Source organism: Hylobates moloch, unplaced genomic scaffold, assembly GCF_009828535.3.
Source record: "Hylobates moloch isolate HMO894 unplaced genomic scaffold, HMol_V3 SCAFFOLD_12, whole genome shotgun sequence".
NCBI lineage: Eukaryota > Metazoa > Chordata > Mammalia > Primates > Hylobatidae > Hylobates > Hylobates moloch.
Window position 1 is genome coordinate 66,172,463 of NW_026652287.1, and position 13,987 is coordinate 66,186,449.

The following is a 13,987-nucleotide window of genomic DNA, read 5'->3' on the forward strand; positions in this document are numbered from 1 at the left end:
AAAAGCATACTGATTTGTATATGTTAATATTCTACCTAAAATTAAGACAAGAAAACATTTTTTTTTTTTTTTTTTTAGACGGAGTCTCGCTCTGTCACCCAGGCTGGAGTGCAGTGGCGCAATCTCGGCTCACTGCAAGCTCCGCCTCCCGGGTTCACGCCATTCTCCTGCCTCAGCCGCTCCGAGTAGCTGGGACTACAGGCGCCCGCCACCACGCCCGGCTAATTTTTTGTATTTTTAGTAGAGACGGGGTTTCACCGTGGTCTCGATCTCCTGACCTCGTGATCCGCCCGCCTCGGCCTCCCAAAGTGCTGGGATTACAAGCGTGAGCCACCGCGCCCGGCCAAGAAAACATTTAATTGAAATCTGGTCTTCTCTAGGACTAAAAAACCTTAAGCATACATGAAAGAAAAAAAATCAAACTTGAAGATCTACACACAAAATATCTTTTATTCTGTGGAATCAAAGCTCCACACAAGTATTTTATAAGATCCACTAATTTTTTTTTTTTGAGACAGAGTCCTACTCCATTGCCCAGGGTAGAGTGCAGTGGGGCAATCTCGGCTCACTGCAACCTCCATCTCCTGGGTTCAAGCAATTCTCCTGCCTCAGCCTCCCGAGTAGCTGGGACCACAGGTGCGCGCTCCCATGGCCGGCTAATTTTGTATTTTTAGTAGAGATGGGGTTTCACCGTATTAGCCAGGCTGGTCTCGAACTGACCTCGTGATCCGCCTGCCTCGGCCTCCCAAAGTGCTGGGATTACAGGTGTGAGCCACCGTGCCCAGCCCTAATGTAGTATTTTTAAATGATATGATTATACAACAACTTTCTTTAAAATCTAAGTTCACAAAAATGATCATCTGTTTTATCTCTACTGACTATAATTACCAGTTGTAAGAACAATTCTAACCATATTAATACCTGACAGGATGTTGAGGCCTGGACATTGGGTAGCATCCAATTAAAGTACCAGTAGAGCTTGGATGTATCAAAGAAAATATTTTATTCAAGTTCCCAAAACAAACTTGAGGAGTTATGCTGGGTTTGAATTGAAGAAAAAAGGCCAAGTTAAAACAGGAAAACAAATGGTTTTCATTTGGTGGCAGTTGAAATCAAAGTATACATGTGTATACATTCTAATCCGTCATCTATCCCATGTGGCATTTTCCAAGGTTTTAAGAGTCTACCAGGCCAAACCCTTTGCCACTTTCACTGCTTTTGCTTTGCTTTTCCCCTTTCTTTTCTCTCGCTTTGCCTTCAGCCTTTTTCTTTGCCTTTGGTTCATCCATACTGGGTACTGTCCATGCTGGTCTAGAAGAGTCTTTTTGTTTCTCTTAATATCAGTCTCCATTTTCATGTCATCTGCATAAAAAGATGGAAAAACTATTAACACCATGTATGAAAAAAACCACCCTGTGAAAGCATATTAATGCACTGAGAACATCAGAACATTAGAACTGAAGGTAGACCGAAAATAGAGAAGAAAAAACTTTCTAAAGAATGTTGGCATGACTGTCCTTCCTTAGAATAGTAATGTTAAATAGGAACCATTTAGGATGCATGGCTCTAAGTTAGTACATTAGTAATATATGGTTCTGAGCACATGTGAGTTACAAGAACATTTCTCCTATTAAGTGATTCCTTGAGTTCAGTAAGCACACCTACACTTCTAAGGGATACACCTTAGATGTAATGAACTGATTAGGAATGAATGGCCATTTCTTATGAACTTGAACTAAATTATAATGAACTGAGAACGAACTTCTAATGAACTCGATGGAGTAGTCAGCAGCAGGGTTGTAATGGCAGAGACAGGCACTCAACAGAGAACAAAGACCTGGACACATCCTGGCGCTGGCATACTTTTCCTAGCTAGGTAACACCCAGAGATCCAGCTCTACTGATAGGAGACTTGGCAGGAAGCTCAGTGCAAGCATGCTGTGGTACACCTATCACCTTCTCCACTGTGAAGGACATGCTCAGAGTCCCTCACTGGGACCTCCTTATCAGGATACACAAAGTCTTCTATTATCTCGACTACCTGGCATTATATTAGATATTCACCATTGTTTCCACAGTATCTAGAATAGTGTCTGGTATATAACAGCCACTAAATAACTAGGTGTTGAATGATTATTTTAGGTGCTGTTCTAGTTTATGGGGATACAGTGGTCCATATGAGCTCCTAGCCCTCAGGGAGTTTACAATGTTCTGTTGAGGGGAGAATAACAAAGCAAACAGAAAGAAAACCTCAGTCAGATATAGTATCTATAGGCATTTGTAGTCTCAGCTATTTGGGAGATTGGGGTGGGAGGATCATTTGAGGCCAGGAGTTCAAGGATGTTGTGGGCTTGGTCACGCCTATGAATAGCCACTATACTCCAGCCTGGGCAACAAAGTGAGATCCTGTCTCCCAAAAAAAAAAAAAAAAAAAGGAACTGGTAGGCGCTGGTAAGAACATGTTAAGATAATGAGGTTTTTAAGCATGGCAGTGATATAATCTGATTTACCTTCTGAAAAGATCACACTGGTGGATATGTAGAAGATAAATGGGAAGGGAACAAGAGCGGAAGAGAGAAGTAAAAAGCCTCCTATAATAGTACAGGCAAGAGATGACGGCCATCTGAATCCAGGTGAAAGCAGGAGAAAAATGGATGCAGATTTCTAATGTATTTTTGGGACAATCAGTAAGACTTGCTAATGGTTTAGATGTGGGGAATAAAGGAAAGAGGAATCAAGGATGACTACTAGGTTTATGGCTTAAGAAATTAGGCAGGCAGCTGAAAGAGTAGAAATAAGGAAAAACATGAACTTGAGGGTAGAGATGAGAGCCAAACTGATAACACATAGATTACTAAATGGGGAGACTCCCTCAGTCTCAGTCCCACCACACTTTAGCTCTGAAAATATCTAAGAATAAGGGCATCCAGAATTCCCCAGGCAGGACATAAGATAATTTCTCTCTGGGGATAATGAGGAAAAAAAAAGACTTAACAGATTCTGATATAAGAGATCTCTGAATAAAACCTCCTGAAGCCATTCCAATTCTTCTATATATCTAGCAGTTGACAGACCCTCTCCCACACCTTGTCTCCCTCCAGCTTCCAATCATCATTGTAGTGCCATACTTTTAAATACAAACGACCACTGATCACCAGACATTTGAGAAAAGCTGCTAATATGAAAGAAAGAGACAAAAGTAAAGGAATGGAAGGGCTTGGGAGGGAATTCCAAGAGGAAAGACAGATAATACATACCATAAATAAAAATTTCAAAAGCAAACTGTAATTAATACCCTTAGGAAAATCAGAGAAGATATATGCCTATTTAGAACACAGAGCTGATGACTCAAGGGGCATTTACAAAACACAAAGAACACAAAGCTATGAAAAAGGAACAGTAGGCTGGGCACAGTGGCTCACGCCTGTAATCCCAGCACTTTGGGAGGCCGAGGCGGGTGGATCACGAGGTCAGGAGATCGAGACCATCCTGGCTAACATAGCGAAACCCTGTCTCCATTAAAAATACAAAAAATTAGCCGGGCGTGATGGCAGGCGTCTGTAGTCCCACCTACTCGGGAGGCTGAGGCAAGAGAATGGTGTGAACCCGGGAGGCGGAACTTGCAGGGAGCCGAGATGATGCCACTGCACTCCAGCCTGGGTGACACAGCGAGACTCCGTCTCAAAAAAAAAAGTAAAAAAAAAGAGAAAAACTTTTAGAAATTAAAAATATAAGAGAAAACCAAGTAATAAGAACCAGAATACAAGGTCAAGGAAATTAGAGGGTATAACAAAAGAAATAGAAAACAGGAGAGAAAAGAAAACAGGATCAATCCAAAAGAATCAAAAGTGGATGGGCATCTGGTATCTAGAACATATAAAGAACTCTTAACAACCCGATAATAAAAAAGACAAACAACGTAATTGAAAAACGAGGCAAAAGACTTGAGTAGACCTTTCTCCAAAAAGATACACAAATGGTCAATAAGCATATGAAAAAATGTTCAGCCGGGTGCAGTGGCTCACACCTGTAATCCCAGCACTTTGGGAGGCTGAGGCAGGTGGATCACTTGAGGTCAGGAGTTCAAGACCAGCCTGGCCAAAATGGTGAAACCCAGTCTCTACTAAAAATACAAAATTCAGATGGGCATGGTGGCACACGCCTGTATTCCCAGCTACTTGCGAGTCTGAGGCAGGAGAATTGCTTGAACCTGGGAGGCAGAAGTTGTGGTGAGCCGAGATCATGCCACTGCACTCCAGCCTGGGCAAGAGTGAGACTCCATCTCAAAAACAAAAAACAAACAAACAAAAAACACTTCATTCAATGTCATTAGTCATTAGGAAATTTCAAATCAAAATTACAATGAGAATCTATTTCATACCCACGAAGATGGCTATAATCCGAAAATGGAAAACAAGTATTAGTGAGGATGTGAAGAAACTCAAATACTCAAACGCTGCAGATGGGAATGTAAAATAGTGTGGCTGATGTGGAAAACATTAAAAAGACTCACCATATGACCCAGCAATTCCACTTATCAAACAAAACCTTGTGCACCTGAATGTTCACAGCAGCACTATTCACAATACCCATAAGGGGAAGGAAATCCAAATGCCCAGCAACTGTTGAATGGATATGAAACGTGGTACATGCAATGGACTATTATTTAGCCTTAAAAAGAAAGGAAGTACTGATATATGCTACAATGTGGGTGACCTTCAAAAGCACCATGCTAAGGGAAATAAGCCAGGCACAAAGGTCTCATTATATATGATTCCACTTATAAGAAATATTCAAAACAGGTAAATTCACACATGAAAAGAGCATATTAGTGGTTGCCAGAGGCTGGGGGTAGGAAGAGGAGAGACAGACTCCTTAATGGGTATTAAGTTTCCTTCTGGGGTGAGGAAAGTGTTTTGGTACTAGAGGTGATGGTTGCACAACAACATGAATGTACTAAATACCACTGAACTGTACACTTTAAAATGGTTAATTTTATGTTATGTGGATTTTGCCTTAACAACAACAAAAAAGAACCAATAGGGAGGGGTGACGTGTGTGTGAGGAAATGAAAACAGCAAGTGAAGGCAAGTGTTTCAAAAAGTTTCAAGGACAACTGAAATAAAGCAGCAGACTGAGAGAACTTGAGATCAAGGGAGAAATTTTTCTTTCTTTCTTTTGACATTGAACATCCCAGAACACATCTATGCTGTTGGCAATGACCCAGTGGAGGAGACTGATAAGGCAGATGCATGAGTACAACCCCTGAGAATGTAACGGTGGAGAGGATTCAGAACATAAGTGGAGAAACTGGCCTTGGAGAGAACATTAATAAAAAGGGGAAAACAGACTATACAACATTTGAATTCTTATAGACTTGGGTAGTGGAAAGATGAGGATATTTCTGTTGGTTGGCCCCTTTTTCTCACAGAAGTTGAAGTAAAATGCTTTTTGTAATTTTTATTCATACGGAGTGGGAGAAGGATGAAATGGGAAGAATAAAAAGTTAAAAACAGCCATTTTTGAAGGGAAAAAAACCCCCTAAGGTTGGGAGATTGAGAAATACTGCTCTCTTCCTTGGGCATAAGACATCAAATAAATGTATTTCTATTTTAAAGTCTGGGTATTGCGAATGCTTAATTTAGTTTGCTGACAAATTGGTGCATTAAATGTGCAAAAAGCAGCATTATATATATATCTTCCAACTTCATGATTAAGACACGGAGGTTCCCAGAATCTGTCAAAATGCAATAGTGAAACCCTGTGATTTTCAGGATAATAGTATAAGGGCATAGGACTCATAGAATGGGAATTAGATCTTACAGAGTAAAATGAAGACCTATGCTGCCTAGGCCCTGAGTGAACTGTGTACCCTTCCAACGAGAGTATGTCTAGATTTGTCTACTCCTGTAGAACTGTTTATTCCTGAGACATGGAGGCTATTGTATAAGCACCAAAGACCCACTCTAAATAATCCAAAACATACCTATATACATGAACAGGCTTGACAGAATTTTTTTTTTTTTTAAATGAAGCGCAGAGGGACTGGGCACTGTGGTTCATGCCTGTAACCCAGTGCTTTGGAAGGCTGAGGTGGGAAGAATCCGCTTCAGCTCAGGAATTCAAGGCTGCAGGAAGCTATAATCACACCACTGCACTCTAGCCTAGGTGACAGAGGTAGGAGACCCTGCCTCAAAAAAAAAAAAAAAAAAAGAGAAAGAAAGAAAAAGAAGAAGCACACTCACCTTTTTCATCTTTTACCTCACATCGCATTTTCTCTTGGCAATGTTTGGGTTTGGGTACCACCACAGTTGCTATCTCTTGAATATCCTTCATTAAAACATCACCATCTAGTTTGAGAATACTTTTAAGCCTGCTGACCTCCTTTGGGGCATTCTTTTTTCTCTTTTCAGCACGCATCTTTCTTTTCCACTTACTCCGTAAGCTTTTAGCCATGTTTTACCTGAAGTTAACAAAAACACACATTCAAAAGCAAATCTTTAATCTAAAAAAGAAAAAAAGGCAAATCCTTAGAAAACCAGGCCAACAGGTATCTCTACAAAACAAGTGAAAAGTAAAACTCTTCAATCTGTTCACTTTTTATGACTTAACATGCAACTTATATGAAGATCAACATGGTACATACACTCACTAAATAACAATTAAGATATCAAATCAAACTTGTGGTCATAAGCAAACTACAAATCAAACCAATTCTGAAAGCGCCTTGCATTTCTTTTTCTTTTTCTTTTTTGAGACGGAGTCTTGCTCTGTCTCCCAGACTCCCAGACTGGAGTGCAGTGGCGCGATCTCGGCTCACTGCAACCTCCATCTCCCAGGTTCACGCCATTCTCCTGCCTCAGCCTCCCGAGTAGCTGGGACTACAGGCGCCCGCCACCACGCCCGGCTAATTTTTTGTATTTTTAGTAGAGACGAGGTTTCACCGTGTTAGCCAGGATAGTCTCTATCTCCTGACATTGTGACCCGCCCGCCTCGGCCTCCCAAAGTGCTGGGATTACAGGCTTGAGCCACCGAGCCCGGCTGAATTTCTTTACAAAATAAAGAAATTTAATTTCCCCAGAATGCAAGAGCGTCATCACCTTACATTTATGCAACAGCTTACAAATTACAAAATGATTTTTATAAACACTTCACCTCATCTTCATTATCCATCCTCTCAAGCCAACTTAACGACTGTAAACTTATCTATTCCTACTCTTGTTTTCTTTCCACTCAGTTCCGCCCTAAATCCTCCACAAGGTGCTCAGTGTGATCTTTTAAAAGAGCATTCACTGCCTTTCTTCGAGTTCTTTAAAGACCTCCTCCCTCATATATATTCAAGATCTACAAGGTCATTTGTGATCTGTCCCCTGCCTCCTTCAACTCTATTTCATTTCATTCTCCATCCCCATCCCCGCAGGCTCCAACTACGTCTGTAAAGAGTCCAAACTATCTCTACGTCAGTGCCTTCATATTTGCTGTCCCTATGCCTGGCAACCGCTCTTCTCAAGGCTTGCTCCTTCATTTGATACCTCAGAAAGGACTCCTCTGACCTCCATAAGCTCCCTTCCCTGCTTAATAAGTGTTACAACCTGAAACTACTGTTTTCTGTCACGTCCCCCACCCTCTCCCCAGACTGTAGACTCCACGAAAGTAGAGGGAAAGGTTTTGTTCACTGCTGAATCGCCCAGTGCACAGAATTTTGCATACTTGAACGAACGACTAACATTTTTTGAACGCCCGCAATCACAAAGTCATTCCGCTCCCTTGTCTACATAACTCAACCCTTGCGAGGTGCTAGGAAAGCGGGCGGTAAACAACCTTGAGGGCCGAAGTTAACTTCAGTGGGCTCCACTTTACCCAGTGCACTCGGAAGCCGGAGGGCCCCCACCAAGAAGAGCACGGGGAACCCTCGCCCTCAACAAGGCCTGCATCGCCGGACTGGAGCTCAAGTATAGCCCAGCGAGTGTCAAGAAACGAAATTCTCCAGGGGTGGCGGAATCAAGCCCCAAGTCCCATGTCTCACTGGACCGGTGAGGCACCGAACTCACCTGAGAAACGAACACCCACACCTCAGGCTCACAACGACCGGAAGTCTTTACACTTCCGTCTTCCGGGCAGAGGCCACCCGGGGCGGATGCATTGCACGCCGGGATACAAAATGTCTCAAGGAGCCTTGAGAGGCGGGATTTTGGAAGCCGGACGTTGACGAGCTTCCGCCATTGGTGTGATCGCGGACCTAGAAACTTGGTCCGTCCGTTACAGGTGTAGAAGTCGGATTTGGAGAATGCAGAAGCGTGTCCAGTCAAGGTTAGGCTCCAGGTAGGTCCGCTTTCCGGACGTGGGCAGGGTAGCCCCGAGACTAACCTATGGAGTGAACCTGGCCAGGAGACCCTACTTGTCAGACAGGGAGCTCCGAGCCCACCTTTAGATCTGACCTCACCGTTTACATGATACTCATGTATTTCCTTAGATCAAGTCAGCCTAGATCAGGTGTTATTCCAGAGGCCGTATTGAGATCATTTTTATTTGCAGCCTGTGCATTTTCTCATCTCGGGTGATGGCCTCACAGATGTACACATATGTCAAACCGTATCAAACTGCACACTTTAAATATGTGCAACTTATTGCATGTCAGTTATACTCAAAGCTGTTACCAAAAACAGAAAACAAGCTTTTCCTACCCCAGAGAATTTAAAGGGTAAAATGATCAAAGGATTTCAGTTCTATCAATGTTTACCTGTCTGATCACTTACATATCAGACACAATGCTAAGCCTAGGACGATTGTCTTAGCTCACGAAAAACACTTACTTTACAACTATTTCTAATGGCATAGGCTTTGGAACCATATAGGTCTGTGTTGTATTCTTGCTTCCAACACTTGTGAACGATATGGGTGAGTAATTAATGTCATAAGGGCCTGAATTTCCTTGTCCCTAAAGTGAACATAATACAACCTAATTGATGCTGTAAGAGTTCAACAAATGGTACCCTTTTTACATTATAGTTTCAAAAGTATAGCTACACAGTACTATTTGTAAGCAATGTTTCTAGAGATTTACGACATATACCCAAAAAACATGTCTTTAATGATGGCCCAGTAAACTCCTGCTGGTTGCTAGAAAAAAAGGGTTCTGAGGCAATCTATGGGTACCTTTTTTCTTTAAATTTGTGTCCTTTATGAAACCATGCATAGTATGGAAATTACTGAATTCAGAATATAGCAAGGTTAAAGAGGCTGAAAAAAACTTAGAACATTTGATGTAAAAAAAAGGAAGCATGCCTAAGAAACCTGGTTTATTTAAATGAGATTTCGTTCTTATAAAGCAAGTGAATTTCTGTTTTACAAGTCAACCATATACTGTACCTCATCTTTCAAATGAGAAGTTAGCTACCTCACCCAAAAATATATGTGCACATTGCATTTTAGAGAAAACTTACATTCTGATAGTCATATTTACTGTATCTTGTTTAACATACCAGGACAAGACTTTTGAATAGGCACTTGGCACCAGAAAAAATAATTTACCTATTATGAAAATGTCATGTTAATAATACCATGCCATGACTTAGCATTACAAGTGCTTTAAACAGCTGAGTAAAACACCCTTTTACTCCTTTTTACTTATGTCCCCTCACCAGTTATATAAAAGCAGTTCTAGAAGAGTTAAGTGGCCTTAGTATATTTAAAAGTCTAATTCATTCCTTCATTCATGCCTTTGAATATGCACTCTATTATAGGCACTATGCTGAATTTGCAAAGATGAAGGAAACTAAACTACTGTTTTCGGGAAACTTTATCTCCTAATGGACAAACGAGGCTTAAGGGTCCAACTAAACATTGCAGTGGCTCATCACCGAGCTGGAAGGAGCCTATATATAGAACTAGAGGCACAGTGGGTGGCCCTGAATACCTTACAGGAAGCAGACTGATTTTCTCATCCAAAAGGCATGCTACATGATGCAGAACAGTCAGTGGGGCCCCTGCAGTCAGGCCTCTCCCATGGAATCCCTGATCTGCACAATCACTTAGTAAGGAACAGGAAGACTTCTGGGATTCAGATAGTGACCCCATGTTGCCCATTCCCTAGATGATGGGGACTTCAAGACAAAGCTCTAGAAAGATGAAAGGAAAAAGCAAAAAGTATCTAAGTCCTTAGCTGCTCCAAAAAAAGGCCTGCAGCTGGCTGTTGACCACTAATCCCTGGAAATGCATCAAGTAGACTGAAGCTAGGTCTGAGAAGAAACCAAGGCAGGTGTATACGGCCTACTGCATCTCTTTTCCCAAATTACATTCAAGAAATACAGAAGTTCTCAGATACTGCTCTTTCCTCATTTTCCTCCTACCTCTTAGCTGTTCTTCCTTTTGCCCTTGCACACTGAGTTGCCTGTTGCTCTGTCCAAGTCCTGCTAATTCCACGTTCTTTTTTTTTTTTGAGACGGAGTCTCACTTTGTCACCAGGCTGGAGTGCAGTGGCACGATCCTGGCTCACTGCAACCTCTGCCTCCCGGATTCAAGCAATTCTTCTGGCTTAGCCTCCTGAGTAGCTGGGATTACAGGCGTGCGCCAACACGCCCAGCTAATTTTGTATATCTAGTAGAGACGGGGTTTCACCGTGTTAGCCAGGCTGATCTCGAACTCCCAACCTCAGGTGATCTGCCCACCTCAGTCTCCCAAAATGCTGGGATTACAGGTGTGAGCCACCATGCCCAGCCCTAATCCCACTTTCTATTAATATTTCTGGAGTCTGTGTATTTTCACCTTTACTTAATGCAATGCTTTAAAATGGTCGAGGTATATTCCCTACCTAGAAGAACTCATACCTATACACAGTGGGACACAAAGGAATAAACCAGTGGTTCATTTGTAAAATGTAATATTTTGTACCAAAGGTTTTCAAACTTCTTGGTCATGGGATTCCTTTACACGCTTATTATATTGATCATATCAGAAATTAAAACAACTTTTTTTGGAAAATTTAAGTCATTTAGAAAGGATGAACTTATTACGTTAACATTTTTATGGAAAATAACTATGTTTTCTAAATAAAGAATAATTTAGTGAAAAGAATGGCATTGTTTTACATTTTAAAAATGTCGGATCTACTTTTGCTTATACAGAATCTTTAGTCACAAATCAGTCCATTCCACCTTTGAACTGAAAATGGTATTAATACCATCAGCTGACATTAATTAAGCACTTAGTTTAGTTTATTTATCTATCTCATTTAATCCTTGTAATAGCCCAATAAGCTAGACATCATTATTATTCCCATTATGAAGATGAGGCAAGAGACCTAAGGAAGGATAAATAATTCGCCAAATGTCACTGAAGCACCTGGTTGGATTGCAAGGATTCTAATCTAGATGCTTTTACCCACCATGCTATGTTAAACTTGATTGCACTACATCATGCACTTGGATAATTCAACAATTAATGATAATAAAGTCAAACTTACATCTACAAATCATGCAAGCTTAAATTGATACTACAAGTTTATTTCAACTTAATAGCTGGGAAATACTTAGGGGGTGTTATGGGCCGAGTTGTAGTCCCCCCAAAATTCACATGAAGAAATCCTAATCCCAGCACTTCAGAATGTGACTGTATTTGGAGATAGGTTTTTAAAGAGATAATTAAGGAAAAATGAGGTCCTCAGTGTGGGCCCTAATCCAGTATGACTGGTATCCTCATAAGAAGAAGAAATTTGGGCACAGACAAGTACAGAGGGAAGTCCATTTAAAGACACAGGGAGAAGATGGCCATCTACAAATCAAAGAGAAAGGCCTCAAAGGAAACCAACCCTGCTAACACCTTGATCTTGGACTTTTAGCTGCCAGAACTGTGGGAAAACAAATTTCTTGTTGAAGCCACCCAAGCTGTAGTACTTTGTTATGGCAGCTTAACAAACTAGTACAGTGAGGGAATTTGACAAAATTTCATTGGTTACTGGTACACTGACCTAACATGCTGTGTGGCCCAACACAAATGAAACCATAAGACAATAGTTCCCAAATATTTTAATTTTGAAATCAATATACTTAATGGCTGATGACCCAGTATCTTTGGTGTCCTCTAACCACATTAGCATTCTATAATTTCAAATGAAATCTATACTTTAAAAAACAATGTCAAATTTTGTCATAATATCTGACTTTCAGGCAGACTTTTAATGTTAGTACAATTTAAAATGAAAAGACATTAGCATTTTAATGTAATACTGAATAATTCTCTGTGGAATTTATCTTTTACATTTTTTTCCTTTTAAGCAAAAATAGATTTACAGTTTATAATGGTAAAGACTCTACTACTTTAGAATCAAAGCCAAATCAGTAATACTTAATAATTCAGGGAAAATTTAGATAAAATCCCTAGACAAAGGTAAACTGATATTCTTATCTACTCATAAAATTATTTTTGAATTGCAAATGAACCGCTATGCGTGGCTAATTTAGGAAGAAAAACTTTTTTTTTTTTTTGAGACTGAGTCTCGCTCTGTCACCGGGCTGGAATGCAGTGGCGTGATCTTGGCTCAATGCAACCTCCACCTCCCAGGTTCAAGCGATTCTCTGGCCTCAGCCTCTTGAGTAGCTGGGACTACAGGCACGTGCCACCACATCCAGCTAATTTTTGTATTTTTAGTAGAGATAGAGTTTCACCATGTTGGCCAGGATGCTCTCGACCTCTTGACCTCATGATCCACCTGCCTTGGTCTCCCAAAGTGGTGGGATTACAGGCGTGAGCCACTGTGCCCAGCCAGAAAAGCATTTTTAATAGAATTTTGATAGCTCTTAACTGAGATCCTAAATCAAGGACTTAGAAATGAGGTATCATAAAGAACAGTAAGATTTTAAAGCTCTCAAAATTATATATGATACAAATAAAGATTGTAACAGTATTTAATCATTGTTTCAAACTTTATTACTTAATGAAACAGTTTCTATATACTGCTTCCAATTACTTTAATCCTTTTTTCTCATTAAATTTTCTTTGTTGTTCTTCAGTTGAGCTGAGATACTTTTAATTACTTTTTATTAACTGCTTCCAGAAACCGTAACAGGTGCAGGAATAGATTGATGATATCCAAGTAGAGGCTGATGGCAGCTAATACGTACTCTTCAGGTGACAGTTTATGCATCAGTGAGTGTGTGTCATAGATGATGAATCCACAGAAAAGAAGGGCTCCTGCAGCGGCTAAGACCAACTCCATTATCTCACTATAAAAAAATAACTATAGGGAAGAGATTAAAGAAATATGTTTATATTTGAGAACAGTATTAACAGGACTTAACTTACTTCTTCTAATGATTTACTGCTACATTACACATTTGACAATGGTATACAACTTTGAATACAAATGTTAAAAGCAGAAAAAGGCAAGGCAGGTCCAAACTTGCCTCTGTTGGATGGAAGGATGAATGAGTGGTTATATTCCATTAAACTAAATTACTCACTTTGAAAAACAGCATTCCAAATATAAATTATTTTAAAATATATTTCGTTTTTCACAATTAAATGTGCCACTGGAGCTTGGCAGTTGTAAGCGAGGGCCTCTTTCCATGAATTTAATTCATTTATTCATTCATCTTTTTTTTCAGTCAATAATAAGGACCAACACAAGACCCTGATTTTCTAAAGGGATAATGCTATAATCATTCTATATACAAATGTTCTGGATAATTATAACTAAGTGTCCTATCATAAGAGTATCTCTTATAGCTTTTTGAGGTTATTTATATTGACACAGCCAGAATTATATTTCAAGTTAACCATTATAACATAACTTACATTCAAGAATCCTGACAGGCACAGTATCCACAAAAGAGCAAAGAGCCTATAAAAATACAATTTTAGTAATTTACAATATTGTTCCTTACAAAAAAAACTTTGTAAACCCATTCAACACTTTCTGAAAAAAACATCCATCTGGATTTTTTGCTGAAGAATAACTAAAATGTAAGAATTTGTAAACATACAATGAATA

The 13,987-nt window shown here is 40.1% G+C and overlaps 2 protein-coding genes across 3 annotated transcripts in view; both read right to left on the minus strand.

The window, feature by feature from the left end:
• Positions 1-984: 984 nt before the first annotated feature.
• On the minus strand, positions 985-8,125 carry LLPH (LLP homolog, long-term synaptic facilitation factor). 2 transcript variants are annotated; one of them, XM_032170667.2, is made up of 3 exons: positions 8,052-8,125; positions 6,246-6,463; positions 985-1,362 (listed from the first exon to the last, which is right to left on the minus strand). In XM_032170667.2, exons 2-3 carry the CDS (start codon positions 6,454-6,456, stop codon positions 1,184-1,186), a joined length of 390 nt encoding a protein of 129 aa, XP_032026558.1. In that variant the 5' UTR covers positions 6,457-6,463; positions 8,052-8,125; the 3' UTR covers positions 985-1,183. The 2 variants fall into 2 exon arrangements, with proteins under 2 accessions (XP_032026558.1, XP_058281188.1); XM_058425205.1 differs by lacking the exon at positions 8,052-8,125 and adding an exon at positions 7,822-8,028.
• A 3,881-nt stretch (positions 8,126-12,006) lies between these two features.
• TMBIM4 (transmembrane BAX inhibitor motif containing 4) overlaps positions 12,007-13,987 on the minus strand; it is a 33,964-nt gene continuing 31,983 nt past the window's right edge. Inside the window, exons 6-7 of the mRNA XM_032170668.2 lie at positions 13,792-13,837; positions 12,007-13,234 (exon numbers count right to left, since the gene is read on the minus strand). Of these exons, the coding sequence (XP_032026559.1) occupies positions 13,028-13,234; positions 13,792-13,837 (253 nt within the window). The 3' untranslated portion in view covers positions 12,007-13,027. The remainder of the gene's footprint in view (positions 13,235-13,791; positions 13,838-13,987) is intronic.